General features: G+C 39.9%; 2 protein-coding genes across 11 annotated transcripts in view; one reads left to right on the forward strand and one right to left on the reverse strand.

Moving 5' to 3' along the window:
* Nucleotides 1-19,004, forward strand: part of KCNJ5 (potassium inwardly rectifying channel subfamily J member 5) — a gene marked incomplete at its 5' end in the record, with an annotated part of 310,228 nt that overhangs the window by 69,837 nt on the left and 221,387 nt on the right. The window lies entirely within an intron of this gene.
* ARHGAP32 (Rho GTPase activating protein 32) overlaps nucleotides 12,942-19,004 on the reverse strand; it is a 288,492-nt gene continuing 282,429 nt past the window's right edge. For all 10 annotated transcript variants that reach the window (XM_079104113.1, XM_079104108.1, XM_079104112.1 and 7 more), the window contains one exon: nucleotides 12,942-18,908. In XM_079104113.1, the coding sequence (XP_078960239.1) occupies nucleotides 16,662-18,908 (2,247 nt within the window). In that variant the 3' untranslated portion in view covers nucleotides 12,942-16,661. The remainder of the gene's footprint in view (nucleotides 18,909-19,004) is intronic.

Raw genomic sequence — 19,004 nt, forward strand, 5'->3', positions numbered from 1 at the left:
ACCCACACTGAGAGGTATGCTAAGAAATGTTATTCAGCCAGAAGAAAAGATCCCACATGGAAGTCCAAAGACCAACCATAAATGGAAAAATGAAATACAACTACATTAAAATTGAAACTTAAAAGATCCCATAAAGAGAGGAAAAGATGAATCACAGATTTGAAAAGCATACTTGCAACACCTTAAATTTCTATCCTTCTTTACACATTCATATGCAAAGCACTCCTGAAAATTTAAAAAAAATCGGGGAAGCAGACAAACACTCAAAAATGAATCCTAGGCAGCTCACAAAAGAAAAATTTGTGATGAAAGGGGGCACCTGAGGTGTGGCAATGTTTCTGTTGACCTGGATGATGGCCACATGGGTATTAACTTTGGAATAAGCCTATTTACCTCTTTTTCAATGTGTAATATTTCATGATACAAAATATTTTATTTTAAACAAAGGGAAGTGAAAAATGGTAAATCCCGGGTCACAGTGGAGATTCAGAAGACGGGCTTTTAGAAAAATACACAGGAAATATCAATTCTTAATGTTAATGTCCTTTTTATAACTGCATAAAAATTGTATAGCATTTAGTTATTTTTTATGCTTTTTAAGTACGCAAATTACCTATAGTTAGTTGTTTAATTTAAAAATTAATTTTAAAAAGTCAAAAATCTTAGGAATATGCATTTTCTTATATATCTGCTTCCATAAGCATGATTCAAGAGGGAAAATCCTGCAAACTCTGTTCCCTGATCCAAACCCTTCAAAATAATGCAGGGAAATCTAATGTTGAATGGAGACCTCAGTCAGTTGGCTCAGACCCCACCCAAACTAATAGAAACAATTAGGCTAGGAAACTATACACAGGTAGATACTAAAGGTCCCTTGCTTTTTCCTGCAGAGTCATGCAAGGTCTGAGCTAAACCATAAAAAAAAATTATTGGAAAAAGTAGTCAAAGATGTTCAGGATTAGGATCAGAACCCCCAAATATCTCTCCACTGGAGTACCCTTTGAGCTATTGAGAAAGCAGCACATACTACAGTTGGGCAGAGCAGGTGCCACAAATCTAGCCTAGGTCTGGCTGAAGCCCAGAGGCCTCCTTTTTTTCTCTCCCTGTCTTGAGTCTCAAGCGCATTTTCCTGGATTTTTTTATTCTTCCTACTTCCTTAGCAATAACACTTGCAGGTTTCCAACTTGGAAATGTATTCCTTTTCTATAGCTGCTTGGTGGTTTTAAGAACATATATTCATTATCTTGCAGTTCTAAACTTCAGAAACTGGACATAAGTCTCCTTAGGCTAAAATCAAGTCATCAGCAGGGCTGTGCTCCCTCCTGGATGGGTAGGGGAGAATCCATTTCCTTGCCTTTTCCAGTTTCCAGGGGTGCCCCACATTTCTGGTTCATAGCCACCTGCCTCCACCTCCAAAGCCAGCAGTGGTGAGCTGAGTTTTTCTACATAGTTTCCCTGGTTCTTGCTTCCCTTTTAGGCATTCTTCTTTGACCATCTTCTACCACCTCTCTCTTCCAGTTTTAAGGACCCTTATTAGGACATTGAGCCCACAGACCATCTCTCTATTTTAAGATGAACTGATTTGCAACTCTCTCCCACCTAACCTATAAGCTCAGAGGTTCTGGAGATTAGAGAATGCACATCTTTGTGGGAACATTATTCTCCCAATCACAGCCTTCATTAGCTAATTAACCATTCCTACTCAAAATATCTTCAAATCAGAAGTGTGTGTGTATGTGTACACACGTGCACACACACACACACAAACGTGCATGAACATAAGCACTTCAAATTTAAATCGGTAGCCACTTATTGTCAGTAATAGGCGGAAAGTTTTTATCATAAGGAATGGAAACAAAAAGCAAACAGAAGAAAGGAAATTAGGAGAAAGGAATACAGGGAAGAGAATAATAATAATACCCTTTAATGTCTCAGAGATAGGTCCCACCTGGGTCCATTAAATAAATAAGAAGATATAAAAGAAAGGAAAATTCAAAGAACAAAAAATAACTCTTGGAAATTAAAAATAAATAAGTAAAAAGTCAGGATAAGGATTTTTGGGGAGTGGTAGGGATTGAACCCAGAACCTCACACATGCTAGCCAAGTGCTCTACCACTGAGCTACATCCCCAGCTCCAGGATTGTTTTCTAAATAAGTGAATATCCCAGAAATTATACAAAATTTTACAAAGGAGAGAAAACATAAGAGAAATCAAGGAACAATTCAGAAGTTGCAACATCCAAATAATAGGGGTTCAGAAAGATCACTGAGCAAGAAATATTAAATAAAGAATTCTTTAAATCCCCAGAAATGGAGACCATACATTCACAGATTGAAAGGACCACTGAATGCCCAACAGCATCAGGGAAAAGACTCACACCCAGGTCCATCATCATTAAAATTCAGAACACCTGGAAAAAAGAGACGCTCAAAAGTTCCCAAAGAGGAAAATAACTCATTTATAGGAATCAAGAAACAGAATGGCATGGGGGTGGGGTTGTGGCTCAGTGCTTGCCTAGCATGCATGAGGCACTGATTTGATTCTCAGCACCACATATAAATATATAAAATAAAAGTCCATCAACAACTGAAAAAAGAAAAAAAGAAACAGAATGACATCACACTCTTGACAGCTAGATTTTCCAAAGAGGACAAAAAGCAATACTATCAATTACTGTGAGGGGATTTAATTTTCACTGAGAATTCTATATTAAGCCAAACCTTCAAAGAGTACATCTATCTAGATCTATATCTATCTTCAGACATGCAAGTTGGAATATTTACTTCCCTTGCACTTTTTTTTTTCCCCACTAAAAAGAGGACAAGAAATAAGAGGGAGATCCAGGAAACAAGGGATTATCCCTGAGAAAGGAGCCACAGTGCTTGCAGCTATGAAGCAGGCCTACACTGTGCATTTGAACAAGAGGATGAGGCACACAGAGACCCAGGAAAGAGCTATTAAGTGCCTCCAGTGAAAAAAAAGCATAAAGAAATGGAAAGCGGCTGACACTGAGAGGAAATTTACTTTGCATGGCAGAGACTAAGGATGCAATAATAGATACACAGAAAATATTGAATACTGATGAAAGGGTTCTGTACTGTAGCAGGAATAGGAAAATGAAGGCAGAAAAGTGTGCTTTATGTGTGTGCATGCTACAGTTTGGATCTGAAATATCCCCAAAGGCCCAGGTGTTAAAGGTTTTGTCCCACCGTGGCGCTATTGGGAGTTGGTGGAAACTTCCAAAAGTGGAGCTTAGTAGAAGGTTTATGTCATTGGTAGTGTGCCTTTGAAGGGGATTGTGGGATTCCAGTCTCTTCCTTTTCCTCTCTTTCACTCCAGCCATGAGGGGATGGCTTTGCTCTGCCATAAGTTCCTTCCATGATGTGTTACCATGGGCTCAAAGCAACAGAGTCAATCAATCATGCCCAGAAACATCTGAAATCATGGGCCAAAATTATTTCATGTATTTGTTACAGTAATGGAAAACTGATTAAAACAATATATGTGTGTGTGTGTGTGTGTGTGCTGGGGCAGTGACCTGGCACTGTACTACCAAGAGAATGTCGTTCTCATATTCCTTATTAGAAAGTCAATATATAATGCCTAAGATGGAGAATTCAAGAACAGCACATCATTTAGAAATAGGTTGGTAAAAATATCAGAAGCAATTACTTGAAAGGTTGAAAAGGTTGAGTCTGGGCAGTAAAAATTGGGTAATGAATAGAAACTGCTCTTTTCTTATAAGCTTGTAGTCTTATTTGACTTTTAAGTCTATTAATTGTTTTATCTTCATTACTGAAAAAGTGTTACAGATAACAGTTATGCCAGTTTGAAAATCTTTCAATTCTATGGAGCTATTAGACTAAATCTTACATCCCACTGGACATACCACTATCTTTCACTTACATGATTTCTCTGGTTTGAATATGGTTTGTCACCACCAAAACTCATGTTGGGGCCTAATTTCCAGTGTATGGTGAGTTGGTGGGGGCTGTAAGAGGCATTTGGGTCATGAGGGATTTGCTCCCATGAAGGGATTAATACCATCTTATGGGAGAGTTCTCTCTGCAGAGGGACCACATTTGCTCCTGCAAGAGTGTTTGTTATAAAGTCAAATTACCTCTTGTGTTTCCTTCTTCCATGTGTGCGCACTTGCTCTTCTGCTTTCTGTCATAAGATGAAGCAGCATGAGGAACTCAAGACCACCATGCTCTTGGACTTCCAAGCCTCCACAGCCAATAAAACTGTTCTTTATAAATTATCTAGTCTCAGGTATTCCATTATAGCAACAGAAAACAAATTAAAACAATGATATGTCACTCTTTTTATTTTCTCATAGATTATTTTCTTTCTCCCTCAATGGTCCTGGGGGTTTGTGATATAGTCACTCTCTCCCTTTTACAGAGTGCAATCAAGACTTCAGGAGATAGAGTAAGTTATCAAAGTTACATGGCCTACTTCCTCAAATTTGATGTGGAACCAGATAGATATAAATTAAGTCACCTGATTATTTAAAAAGAATCTATGACCAAAACAAAATATTTCTGATGCCTAGTCCAGATCATGTTCAACCAATGTTTCCTGAATTCTGAGGAAATGCTCTGTGAATAGTGTTCTGTGTCCAATACTGCATACTCTTTAGGACAATGAAGTTCCAGGAAGCAAAACTTTGATGCTGCTGCACTGGGGCCAGGTTAAGCACAGGTACCAGAAGGGAGACTGGAAGAATAGATCTTCTCCAAGAACACCAACTCCTAAATTATGGATGAAATGGAACACCTGGGAAGTTTTGTTAGCACAACAGGTTCTGTGACCCATGAAGCAGACAGTAGTCTAGTGGGGACAAGCATAGGAATCTGTATTTTCACAAAGCTCTCAGGGGAGTCTCATATGTTTGAAAACACTGGGGTTCTCAGATCCCTGCCTGGACTAGCATATAAAACTATAGAGAAACTGCTGTCTAGATGTTTTATGCTGCTTTCTAAAAATAGCAATAAAGAATATTTAGGAATTTAAATATGAGAAATAGTTCTTTGGGATTATGAAGTGCATATTGAAAGCAAAGACCCACCTGAGTTCCCCAGATTTTCATCCCTGTTCATTTACCCTTCGTTTTTTAGGACTGGTTCCAAGAAAGTAGTTTATGAGCTATCACTTAACGGTTCCCAGTATTGACTTCCTGGTTGTTGCTCTTAAAACTGCTCTTGCAAAGGTGGAGTGGAAAGAGATGAGGAAGAATCACAGGGAATCACCTACAGAGTCATCTATCCATTCATATCAAGAAACTAAGTGAACCTTTTTGAGCAACTGGAACACCGAATAAAAAGTGTGTGGACAGTACCCTCTGGTGGCTTCCTAAAATATCAATTTCTATGTGGCTGCATCTCTAATTTATCTGAAGGGATTCCTTGTAATCACAAAGGGCATTTCTTTCCTATAGGGTTGAGCTTAGAAAAACTAACAAATTTTCTTATTATTTCAAGTGATCCCCTTTCTTTCTTAAATTTATGTATATATGTATACATGTATGTATGCATTCAGCAAGTCTATTTGAGTAGATACCTCATGACTAGCTCTCATGGAGCTTACAAACAAGTGGAAATATAGACAATTGACAAACGAGTAAGTAACTTCTGAAAAGTGCTAGGGAATTAAAAGGTGCTGTGATCAAGTGGCTGCCTCAGATTGGGTCATCAAGGTCATCTGACCATGTGAGATCTCAGTAAAGAAGTGGTCTCCCACACAAGCAGTCTTCCAGACCAGAGTGTGGCTCATACAAGGAATCTAAAAGAGATGAATTAGAGGTAGATCCTACAGGCCAGGCTGAACAGGTTGGATTTAATTTATGTGCTACTGGAAATCTTTGGAGAGTACAGGTGCCAAGAGGGGAAAGAGGAAACAGAGTAGTCACTGGACGGACAGGTGGCACCCAAATTCCAGGAGGCACAGGTTATATGCCACAACCATCACACGTATTCAGCATTGGGAGTTTTGCTACAATTACCTACCTAGTATTTTCAGTCCCTCCTGCAACATCCTTACTCAGTGATCATGCATTGGATTGTTTCCACCATTTAGGATCCCTTGGAGCAAATCTGAGTCTTTCTCTTTTGAGAGCCATGCACACACTTAGGCCGATTCTCATGCTTGTCTGCACCCTCCCAAGTGTCCTATCTTTCGCTGCATTGTGTTACTGGCTAGTTGAATGTGCTGCTGGGGAACTCAGGAGGTGCCAGAGCAGGTGGCCAGGTACCTTCTTAGGTCATTAGGTCATTGGACTAGCCTCACCATCAGTTCCACTAAGATAGGGGACCAAAGGTGTCCATGTATGTAAGAGGTACTCACTATAGAAGGCCAAGGAGATTCATCTTAAAGTAGGGGAGTGATGGTATTAGTACATTACCCTGGATCACTCATTTGTGATTTTCAAAATTCCTGGTTTCAACATTGGATGATTTTGCCAACCTCAAGGAAACTATTCCTGTATGTTTTAGATTTTTGAGAAGATTATAAAAATTGAGGAGCCAACATAGTCTTTGGCACTCTAAAATAATTATAAACACTGGTAGGAAGAGAACCATCCCCACCATAATCAAAATAAAATGCTTGCTCAGTAGCACTGAGAGGAAAACACCAGGTAGTGGGGCATCCATATAGGGGGCAAGCAATCATGAAGTGCAGAGACATGGCAACTACTTCCAGGGAGTTCTGTGATTCCTGGGACCCAAGAGTAATTTAAGGCCTTGGACTCCCAGTAACTTTATCCTGCAAGGTCTGGGAAGTATCAGTGTTCTCTTCTCTGAAATTCATGTGACTTAGAGAAGTAGATTATTTAGGAATGAACTAATTTGTGTTTCCTACATTTTACCATTTCTTGGTAGGTAGGTTCTGTTTGTTGAAAGCTATCCAAACCTTTAATTCTGCTCTCTCTTCCCCAGTTGCTATGGCCTGGAAGAAAAAGCATTCCCATTACATCTTCTCAGTTCCACATCCTAAGGTGCTTTATAGGGAAGATGTGAATATGGGGAAAAAGTCTTTTTTGGACACCTAGAGTATCATTCTTCCCTTCTCCAATTAACTCCTCTTCCCTAACTTTCCAAGCACTTCTCAAAGCAGACTTCCTTTAGAAAAATTTGATGATGCTACAGGATTTGAGTCACTCTGGTAGTTGAATTGTGGATAGTCTAAGCCTATTTGTTTTCCCTTCTGGGACCGTCAACCAATTCCAGTAGTCCAAATGTGCTTATAATGTATAAAAGTAAACCAAACAAATGAAGGGATTCATTCTTTCTACTGAAGATGACCTGCTATTCCAGCACCCCATATAAAGGGTTCCTGATCACATGCATTGGCATGGAGATACAAGAGTTTGTTACGATGGAACTGAGAGAGGCAGAGGTACTAGACTCTCAGGCACCATACAGATTCGGCAAGTCTTGTCCTTTTCTTTAGAGCTGTAGCCAGACACACCCTTTCCTTGCTTCCAAAAGCTTCTTTCTTCTCCAAACTATGGTCAGATTTTGTGGATGTGAGGCTAACCTTGCACCAAAAGGCAAAGGTCCCCAAGAGACACCTTGCCAAGCAAACTGCCAGATGTAACCTACACTGTCCTTCAGTTTCTGTTAACTATTACTTCCTGAGCTTGTCTCTGCTGCTCTCTGCTGGCAGAATGCTAAAGCACTGTTCTTCCACACAATACTATTTGTCTGTGACCAATGTCAGTGGGAGAACATGACTAAAGAGTGGGTCAGCACAGTAGATGGCAGTGCTGCACACAGTTACACAGCTTTACTCTTTCTAGGCAGGCAGCCCACTGTGCTGACCTTGCGCTCCAGGGTCAGGGAGGCCCTGGAGATTCATTGACCAATGCACTGGGAGCAAGAATGACTCACCTCACCGGGCTGCATTTTAACTACTCCCACCAGACCCTCTAGTGATCTGCTCCCTTGCCACATTGTTCCAAGAATCATGTTTCCAGGGAAGGAGGTAAGGGAAGCAAGGGGCTGTACAGAGGACTTACCTGGAGTCACCAGGACGTGTAACAGGAAACACACATATTTGTGTGAGATTACAGCATAAACCCAGTGTATGCTGACTTGGGGAGGGATTACATTCCCTGCCAATCAACAGCAGTGTCTTGTCCCTCCAGGCACCTTGATTCACGGATTCCTTATCTTTGAAGACACACTTTGAGCCAGTATTTAATAGTTATAGGAACTGTAGGCTCTGCAGTCAGACAGCTGGGGTTTGAATCCCACTGAACCTCAGAGGTAAGGGATCAGGTACATTACTTACACTTCCTGGGCATGAGCTTCTTTATTTGATGGTGACTTTAAAAGTAATGCTACCTCATATAACTGTTAGGGAAATTAGTTAATATTAATATATGCAGTACACTTAAGATAGCCTGGTACATGGTATATCTACCAATTAATTGTTAGGGTTATTACCTACTATCAGTACAATCACTATATCCTCTTCTCTGGGAAAATCACTGTTGTAGCCAACGTTGAACCAGGAAAAGTATACATGTATTTCAGAATAATGGAAAAGACTCATTATTTACCAAGGTTGAGCATCCCAAAATGGATAGTCAAAGCCATTTGTCTTTAGAAACTGCTTTGTAAAATGTCTTGTTATTCCGGCTACTGTTGTTCTGCAGTAATTCCTAACTCCTGCTACAATGTGTAATCAATAAGCCTATGAGCAACTGGGGCAATATAAGAAAATGGGTGCATGAAGAAATTAGTGCCCATTAGCAGAGAAGGCACAGCTCAGAAGTCCCAAAGACCATTTCCTTGAACTGCAAATTTATCAATGGATAATAGTGTTCTAATACAGAATGTAACACTGTTCAGTAGTTAATTATCAGTGCCATCTGGATAAAGGTTTCCACTAAAGAACTGTAAAACATTTTTTACTTGGACCTTACAATAAGCAAAGGTGTTTTCTATCACATCCCACACCAAGACTGTCAAGAATCAACCACTAAATTATGTCTTGCATCTTTAAACACCAAGACTTGCTTCTTGCAAAATATGTCAACCACATGAAACCTTTCTATTTCTTTCTTTCAAAAATGCTGACCCTCGACACTCTATCATATTAGGTGCTGGCACAGATGTCCTTAACAAGATGCCCAAAGCACAAGAAATAAAACCAACAATCAATAAGTGGGATGCCATTAAACTCAAAAGCTACTGCACTATTAAGAACATAATGAGAGAGTCCATAGAATGGGAAAAAATCTTGGTCAAATACTACTCTAATAGGGGATTAATACCCAGAATATACAAAGAACTCAAAAAACTTACACACACAAAACAAACAAAACCTCCCAAATAACCCAATCAATACGTAGGCAAAAGAACTAAACAGAAACTTCTCAATAGAAGAAACAAAAATGTTCAACAAATACATGAAAAAATGTTCAATCTCTCTAGCAATCAGGAAAATGCAAATCAAAGCTATACTAAGATTTCATCTCACTCTAGTCAGAATGGCAATGATCAAGAATACAAATAATAATAAATGTTGAAGAGGTTGTGGGAGAAAGTAACACTTATACATTATTGGTGGAACTGCAGACTACCACCACCACTCTAGAAAGCAGTGTGTAGATTCCTCAAAAACCAGGGATGGACCCACCCATATGATCCAGCTATCTTACTCCTGGGTCTTCTCCCAAAAGATCTAAAATAGGCAAAATACAGTGACAGAGCAACATCATTGTTTATAGTAGCACAATTAACAACAGCTAAATTATGTAGTCAACCCAGATGCTCATCAATAGATGAATGGATTAAGAAACTGTGATACACACACCACACACACACACACACACACACACACACAATGAAGTTCTATTAGTCATTGAAAAGAATGAAATTATGGCACTTGCTGGTAAATGGATGGAAATGGAAAATATCAAGCCAAGCGAAATAAGCCAAACTCAGAAACTCAAAGGTCAGAATGTTTTCTCATATGCAGAAACTAGAATAAAATAAAGGAAAGGGGAAGGGAAGGATAATTTTATATAAGGAACCAATCAAATTAACAGATTAGCAAAAGGAAGCCTAGTAGACTAGAGGAAGGAGAAGGGAGACAGGGAGGATGAAAGGGAAAAAGGGCAATCATGAACTGAGAAAGATTTCTATGCATATATGAGTTTGTTGGGATGAACCCAACTACTATAAGGCTCTAATTAAAAGAACGTTGACCCTGAATAAATTCGTAATAATTATATAAGCACAATATAACCCTTTTCCTTTTAACTGTTGTATCATCTGGAACTAATTCACAGTAAAAATTCTGGTTAAGTTTTACTTAATCTTTGTTCTCCTGTTAAGCTCTTTAGAAGTATCTATTATCTAATTCCCACAGCAACCCTTAGGTATTACAGTCTTTTTTAAAAAATATTTTTTTGTTGTAGATGGATGCAGCACTTTCATTATTTATTTATTTATGCATGTATTTATTTATTTATTTATGTAGTGCTGAGGTTTGAACCCGGTTCTTCACATGTACTAGGCAAGCACTCTACCACAGAGCTACAACTCCAGCCTGGTACTAGTCTTATTCCTGTTTTAGAGATTAAACAGCTGTGGCTCAGGGAGCATGTTAGAAATCATTTCAGAGAATGTTAGTATTTTAGTAGGCAGTTTACAATTACTAAGTAGAAGTCAGGATTCAACTATCCAACACTAAATCTGCTTTTATCAGAGGATAAACTACATGAGAGTATCACATCTAAGACTCAACCCCACCTGTCACTATCTGTGTGATAGCATACCAACCTTTGTGTGCCTTGGTTTCATCTATAAACCAATGGGTTATGAGGAATCAGAGAGTTAGCAGATGAAAAAAAGCTTACTGGTGTCTGGCACTATCAGGAAGCACAGAGTTATTCTAAGCTCTTAAAAACATTACTATGCTGTTGCCTACAACTGATAAGATGCATAAAACTACAAAGTCAAATAAACTGATTTTGTGGCACAAGTTCTTGTAAAAGCTTTGGAGAGATAGGAATGTTCATAACTTGGTTCCCAGAGCTAGTTCTACTTTCCACACACACTCTATTTGAAACAGCTAATGGTCTAAAAGCAACTGTAAGTACTAGCTGTAGTCCCTAACCAGACTGAATGCCTCACAACCTAATAAAGTCTGTTTCATTCACCCTTCTAAACAGCTGCTGATATCTCACTTTCTGAAACCCAGCTATCAATGCATTTTGTTAGATGGAAAAAAAAAAAAAAAAAAAACAAATAGATGACACAGAGACCACAGAGTTCAGGATAACTTTTCAAGGCCCATTTCAGAATTTCCTTTTGTTTGCCATTTTGAGGACCTAACTGTGTGATTTCCAAGACAGAGTGGAATCACAAAGAGGAAGAGAAAGGTTTAGAGGAAGTCAGTAAATAAGAAACAATGCCAAGAAGGGTATTAAAAAAAGACAGAACATAAAAAATATTTTGGTGGTAAGAGCATTTGGTATAAAAGCAAACACTTCTTTTGTCTCAAATGTATCCCTGAGGGAATCACTGAATTGTAGTCATCTAGAGACATAAATGAGAGAAGTAAATGGTTAATCTTGATGTATACTGGCAGCAAAGTTTGTGGTCTGAAATGTGCTATGAAGACTTTAATTAAAATATTGAAAATAAAATTTAAACTTATCCCTTTTTCTTTTCCCCAGAGGCATATTGGAAGCCACGTGGAAGACATGGCTGAGTAAAGGTACCGGATGTTTTGGTGTTTCCAGAATCCCAAAGTTTTACTGCAATAAGGAGTCAGTATTACTTTTAAAAGTGCCTTTTCCTACAGCAACAAAAATGACTAAAATCTCAACCACCAGTGTCATTTGTCACCAATTCCTATGTGATACATACACACTTTAGGAGGTAGTTACTATGTTTTCATAGGTATGAAGTGAATTTGGTGATGAAATAGTTGGGATAACAAGCAGAGTCCCATAAAATTGGAGGATCCGGTAGACATGTCATAGGTGTCTTTAATCTCACCTGAACCATTTCTACGGGAACACATACTCAAGTCCGGGAGCATTTGCTGAAGCAGATGTTTCATTGCTTAGATCTGAAATAGGGCTTGTAGGCATGTTACATATGGGTAGCTTACCAGGGGTGTCTGGACTAAACAGGCCACTTTCCTGATTGATGACAAAAAGGGACAGGTTCCTAATTCTTTCAAATGAAGAATGATTTGTAACTTTTGACTCCCAGTAGGAAAACCAATATTAAATAGCTGAACATTGACAGCTGTCACTCCCTGCTCCCAAATCCTGGTTGATACTGAAATATCTGAGAACTGGCATAGGGCTAAGATCTGGACAGCCTGTTAGGCAACTGGGTTATAGGTGGCACTTGGTTCAGATCTATAGCAACTTGTCTCATGGATAGTCTCTACCTGAATGTCCACAAGGCAGTTTACCACAGATGATTGAGACCAGAAGATCATTCTTTTTTTGGTTATTTCATTTTGAAGGCAGGCCATTCAAGATGCTTTATGAGAATTTGAAAAAAAAAGTTTTTTATTCAGACTCCTCTTCTGGAGGATTCTGAGTTAAGAGGCCAATTTGACTTCCTTGGGACAGCACAATGGGTGCCATGCCACAGCAACAAAGCACATATTTCTCAGGGTTCTAGGGGCATCATATTTGCCTGGACCTGCCAGGATAGATCGTGAAGCCTCTCCAGCTCTGAGGAGGTAAGTGTTGGAAATATGGAGAATTTAACCAGTGGACTGTGGCATACAGATAGAAACAGGAGCTATATAACCCCTCCTCAAATAATTTACCATTTGGTATAAGAGATTATGTCATACAAGTATCTGTCTTCTGATCCAAATATCCCAAATCAATTACCAGAATCTATTTCATTATAACTCACGTAAGATCAAAAAAGAAACACATACACAAGAAAGTCTGTTTTAACCTGAAATAATTCTGTTGATATTTGAATTGCTTTCAGTGGGACATTTGCTTTAAACCACAAGATATCTCCATCTCCAAGTACAAAATCCCTTCTCCCCACCCCCCACCCAGTCAAACAAACGAAGAAACAAACAAAACCCCAAACCCACAACTCAGCTTCAAATAAGTTTGGAAGAAATGAGACTCTAAATATTTACATATGGGGCAAGAAATAAATCACAAAACTATTTACAAAAATACACAAGCTTATATGCATTAACAATTTACACCAGTTCACAAAAATATTAAAACATAAAAAAACACTATATAAATTAAAGAACTCAAAAGTATGATCTAAGACTTCCTAGGGTGCTTCTCTCATGCAGGTCATGGTTGAAAAATCAGGTTTTGCTATCTCAGAATCTAAACTGTAAAACAACCATTTTTATTCTTTGAACATTAACAGTACTAATCAGATAAGGAAAAAAAGACCCTCTGTGGACACCAACTTTATCTTGCACATATTAAAAATACATCATTCCTGACATTTCCGTTACACACAGTACTGACAATCACATGCCTATAACCATTTGGAAGAAACTTTCTGACATACTTTGACTTTCTTTATCATTTCCTTGCACTCTCTGTTCAGACCATACTTTGCCAACATATTGAATGGATGACCTATAGGGATGGAACAGAGAAATGGATTTTACAGGCTCCTTCTTGAACTAAAGGGGCAAATTTCAAATATACATCATATGCATCTATTACTGCTTCAAATCTGACACCCACTCTTCTATCCCAACTCACATTCATGTTCCCTCTTCTTCACAGAAATAGTTCGAGAATTTTTCAACCTGACCTAAATATTTTAAAATGTTTTGCCTTCCTAAGGAAATGTGCAGGCCCTACCTTTGGGACCATCCCAGGGACTTCTTCAAACTGAGCATTTAAAATATGTGAATGTATGTTTAAAGGAAATTGAATACAGTAAGAAATAAGGCTCAGATTAAATTTAATAATAAGAAAATGGCATCCCTGGGACACTTAGAAAAGTTCCTAATCAGACATCCAGGAGATATTTATTTCAATCAAACCAAACTGTGGTATCAGAATTTTTCCAAAAAGATAAAACCTGGAGACATGGCTCAATAAATTAGGGGTTCAATGCATAAGACAGCTCCACTTCCTTGATCATAATGCTCCATGTCAACGTCTGAAAGTAATAACATCCAATTACTGTATTTGTGAAGTCACACACAAAGGTGAAAAATGCTGAGGTAACCTGGCTCACAGTGATTTGCCATCTGATTTCTACCCCACAGTGTTAGGAAGGGAAAGATGTGGGCAAAATCCTTCAAATAGCTGAAAACAAAGTTAAGGCTGTTGCTACATAATTAACTCTAGACTTTAATCTAAAGTTTGTGTTTCACACTTACGATAGTATTCTGAATCATTATTCTATATTCAAAATATTTACCTGATATTTCCAAACCCACAGGACATTATTAATAAAGAAACTGTTCTGAGAAATTAACTGTCATATTTATAAAAGAGATGTTAGTTTCAGAAGCAAACGATGTGTGTGACAACAAATCCATGGATATTAAAGTTGGCCTGGACTTCATTCACTACTTCTTTCCGGGCCCACAGTTACTGAAGCCATGTGTCTCCTAGTCATATCAGCCCCTCCTCCTAAACTCCAGGCTGCTGGTGAAAACTTTCAGGGCTGGTATGATCATCAAGGAGCAAGGGGTTGCCTACTTGACAAAAAGATGAAGAGGGTGGAAAAAAAAAAAATGGTGCTGCAGATTCACCAGAGATCCGCTCTTCCATGTAGCACCCAATGTGTGTGTGTGTCAGGTGGAAGCAACCTGTCGGGTTTTCTAACATGAACATTTTCTGTCAGTTGGGTTTGCACTCTTAATGTAGAGGCCTAAATTTCTACAGACATTTCACATACTGGCATTTCAAGATGTCTACTCTGGTCTTTATTGCATCCCTCTGGTCAATTCTGGGGAACAAAAGAAAACCTTATAGAATATTTTCATATATAAATGTGTTGCTCTGAAAATTTTCTTTTTCTAAATATAAACCCTTAAAATGTAATCACATGACTTTTTTTAAATTAAAAAAAGAGGACTGGCATAGATCCTAATCTTTATACAATTTCACAGCAATAATAGCAGCATAATTTTAGCCTCTTAAAAAGATTTCTTCTTTTGCTCTAAATAAAAGATAATTCCGAGTTCTAAAAAGCCAGAGCAGCAACCATCCAGTAAATGGAATGAAATCTCCTGTGTCTTCTATAAACTGAACATTTAAAATATGTGAATGTATAAAACTCAAGTATTATCACAAGTTATGGAATGGAATGACAATCTTAGCTCACCCAGTAAATACAGGACTGCCCTGCTTGTCTGGTGTACCTGTGGTAGGTGGGCTGGGAAATAGGATAGTTTTAAGCTAGAGGGATGTCCTATTCCTACTCTGATAAGGAATGAACTTTCAGAAGAAAGTCCTAGGTATTAAACATGTTTAACATGTCTACAGAGTTATAAAGAGCTATACCTGAAATGCTGGTGTAGATGATAATTACAGTAAGACTGTGATCATATGAATACAGAATAAGCAAATACCTCGTGACTCCTTATAACATTACTGTAGCTAATGGAACTCCAACCAGTGAGATAGGGCTGTGTACTCCGTAATTACTGCAAGAATGATGTGCAGTACAGATAATCTGTAGTTACTGTAAGAATTCCCAGGGAACATATACTCTGGTTTAGAAACAAATTATCACATAAATCTATATTCCTAAAAACAGTTATACCACACTGTTTTTTTCTTAATGAAAAAGGTTGCTAATTTAGCAGAACAAGTACTATGAACACTTTACTGGAATTCCAATTTGCTAAATATTATTGGGTGGAGAGAATTCATAGTCAGGCATAACATTAGAAGCAATGATACAGTTTTCTGGTGTTAATAAAGTTAAATGACAATAAGAATTTTACATTCTTCCACCTAGAAGTTTCCTTAAATTCTAACTTGAAAAAAATCCCTTCTGTGATGACATGAGCTTATTCACTGACTATGAAGAAACTACTGAACGTTTAAAGTCTCAATTTCATTACATTTTAATTATAATGCTCCAATTGTCTGACTTATCTGAAGAATAAGGGAGTTTTCTCTACTCTAACACATAAGCCCTTTCTTGGTCAGGGTGAAAAAAGTGAGAATGTAAAGGAGTGTCCACGTGGGCAAGCTGCCAGCCACTGATGGGGAAGTAGGAACACGACAGTGAATGTGAAAGCCCACCAGGAAATAGATGTAAACTGCTCTGAGCTAGGTAGCAAGTGCTAAGAAGAAAAGACAAAGTTAAATTCAAATTTGGTTAAAGGCAGTCCTCAGGCTCTTACAAATTAGCTCTATATGGCAAGTACGGTCTGTGACAATTTTCTTAACTAGGTTTTCAACACAGTGCTTTACAATCATTCAGATCTCTTTTAAAGACAAAAATGACACAGTCTTATAGATGAAAAAGTGGTAATGAAGCAGGAAAGGGTGGGGAAGATGGTGATTTGTTTACTTTTATTATATTTTCTTTTTTAAGGTGGTCGGGGGTTTTGTAGCTTTTTTTTTTTTTTAATCATTTTTGGTTATTGAAAAAAATAGAACAGTCCACTGTCCAGCAGAGGCTGCTTCAACTCTATTGCTCCCGGGGCTCATTCTGCATGAATCTGTGTGTCAGGATGTGGCAAGGACAACTCTGCGGGCAGGAAGGCCCCTTGACCCAACGCTGTAGCATATGTCCTGCTCTGTGGGTGGGCAAAGCCAGAGGGCACATATGTCCCCATGCCCCCACCTCCAAAGCCCCCTCGCTGGTGTTGGGGCAGGGAGTGGTAATCCTCCAGGTTGTCATACTGGGACACAACAGTCATATTGCTCTGGCGCTTGCTGTGCGTTTGGTACTGGTACAGCACGCTAGGGTCCCTTTCCATGTTCTGCGTATGATGGAGTTTTAGGCTATGGCTCCTCTCTGGTTTAGGGGGTGGGACCATTGACTGAGTAAGATGCTCCTCCTCCTTGTAGCAGTCTCTGGAGTGTTTCTCGGGGGCAGGTGGCTGCCTGGCTCGGGGCCTCTCCAGCTCTTTGGAGAGCCTCACCTCTTTGTGGTTCAATCTTAAGGACTCCTGCCCTGTGGTGTATTTCCCTCCAGAGTTATGGTAGCTGCCTGGCTCAGAAGTGTCTGGAATTGCTTTGGGCCCATAATCTAACTGGCCAGCTGCCTGGGGGTACGGTGGACCATTTTTTGATTCACATAATTGCCTATGGCTTGCTTCCTGATGTACCCTGTGCTCTGGGAGACTACAACCCATGTCATGAAGCTTTCTGTTTCTAAGGCTGCTTTGCTTCTGAGGGAGGGTTGGCTTCTCTGCCTGCATACTGCCATACCCTCCATGGTGAGGGGCTCTATCAAATTCTGGCTCTGGATGCTTCCTATAGAAGCGGTCATCCTCAGGACTGACAGCCTTGGCTGGGTGCCGCCCCTCCTTTCCCTCTGCCACTGAGAGAAGTCCAGTTTTCCCAGGATCTGATTTACTGCGCAGATGGATGACATAGATCCCACCCAGGTCGTCCTGCACAGCTGGGGTCATGTTGTCATACTGAGACATAACGGACCCTTTCACCTTCTGCCGTGCACGGCTCTCTCTCCGGATGGACTGCATACGGTATTTTTCCATGTCCTCAAGATCCCATGAGGCATAGGTGTGCTTTACATCAGCAGGTGGAGGCATGTTCACTATGTTATGGTCATTACCAGAGAAATAGCCAGTCACGTTGGCCCGGGGGCGTTGAGGCAAACCAGAGTAACTGTACAAGTTCTTGCCTTGTAGCCTGGGATTGTAGAAAGCAAAATCACGATTGGGCAGGCGATGAAGGGGCCTCAACTGTACTGTGCCATAGGCATCCACATCACACAGGGCCCCATCAGGACTGTAATAGGAACTAGAGGAACTGGAATATGGGCTATAGCGGTAATGGACCCGTCCATTCTCAAAGTAAGGCTGAAGCTGAGTTACGTGATAATCTGAGCGGGCCTGGGAGGACTGATATGGCTTATATTGGTATAGGGGTCTTGGGCAGTAGGCTGGTTCATCATCTGGGGGAACTTCTGTCCGTGAAATGGGAACAGAGCGAATCATGGAAGACGGGGGAGCATGGAGAGATTGTACCCTCCGAATGGTAGGGTATGGTGGAATATCTTCAGGATAACAAGCATTCCTAACTGAGGAGCTCAAAGAAGAAACATATTCCATTCGGTTGCACGGCTTGGAGTGGTGTCCAGACGTGTTTCTTCCTGGGGCCACATAGGTGTTATAACGAGGACCCATGGAGGCTGGTGGCTCTGATCGGGCACCATACACTTGGTGTTGCTCCAATTTATTGTGATGTGGAGGTACACTCTGGGGACGGAATTGGCAGTTTGGAGTCATATTGAAATGCAAACAGTTTTCTGGACCAAAGGGCTCAGTGGTGACATCAGGCCTAGCAAAGGAGGAGTAAGCTATTTTCTGAGAAGCATGCTTAGGTTGTGGGACAGTCAGTGGCAAAGGCAACACATCATCTACTGAGGCTGATGACGCAGTGACAAAGGAGTGGTAATTTGAACTGCTAGTGGCATCTGCACTGTTGGAGTGCATGGCAGCAGCCATCTTACTCTCCATTGTTCTGGTGGGGGGCATTGGTGCAGGGAAGCCACAGGAATGCCCAGGGAAAGACTCGGCTCGCACATGGAGCAGTGGGGCCCTGGTACTCTCCCGCAATTTCTCAGGCAGGCCTGGCTGGAGAGCAGTAGTAGCCATGGGACACTGAGCAGCTGCACAGCTATCACTGACAAAGATGGGTGCAGGGTCATCCACGGCTCGAGGTTCAGGTGGCCTCTCTGGAGCTGGAACTACTCCATGAACCTATTCAAAGATGATAATATTATGAGTCCATTTTTTACACTCCCAAATGCTATTACATTTGTAACTTGCAAATTGAGGTTATTTAGGTAGCAGCTT

Source organism: Sciurus vulgaris, assembly GCF_902686455.1.
Source record: "Sciurus vulgaris genome assembly, chromosome: 11".
NCBI lineage: Eukaryota > Metazoa > Chordata > Mammalia > Rodentia > Sciuridae > Sciurus > Sciurus vulgaris.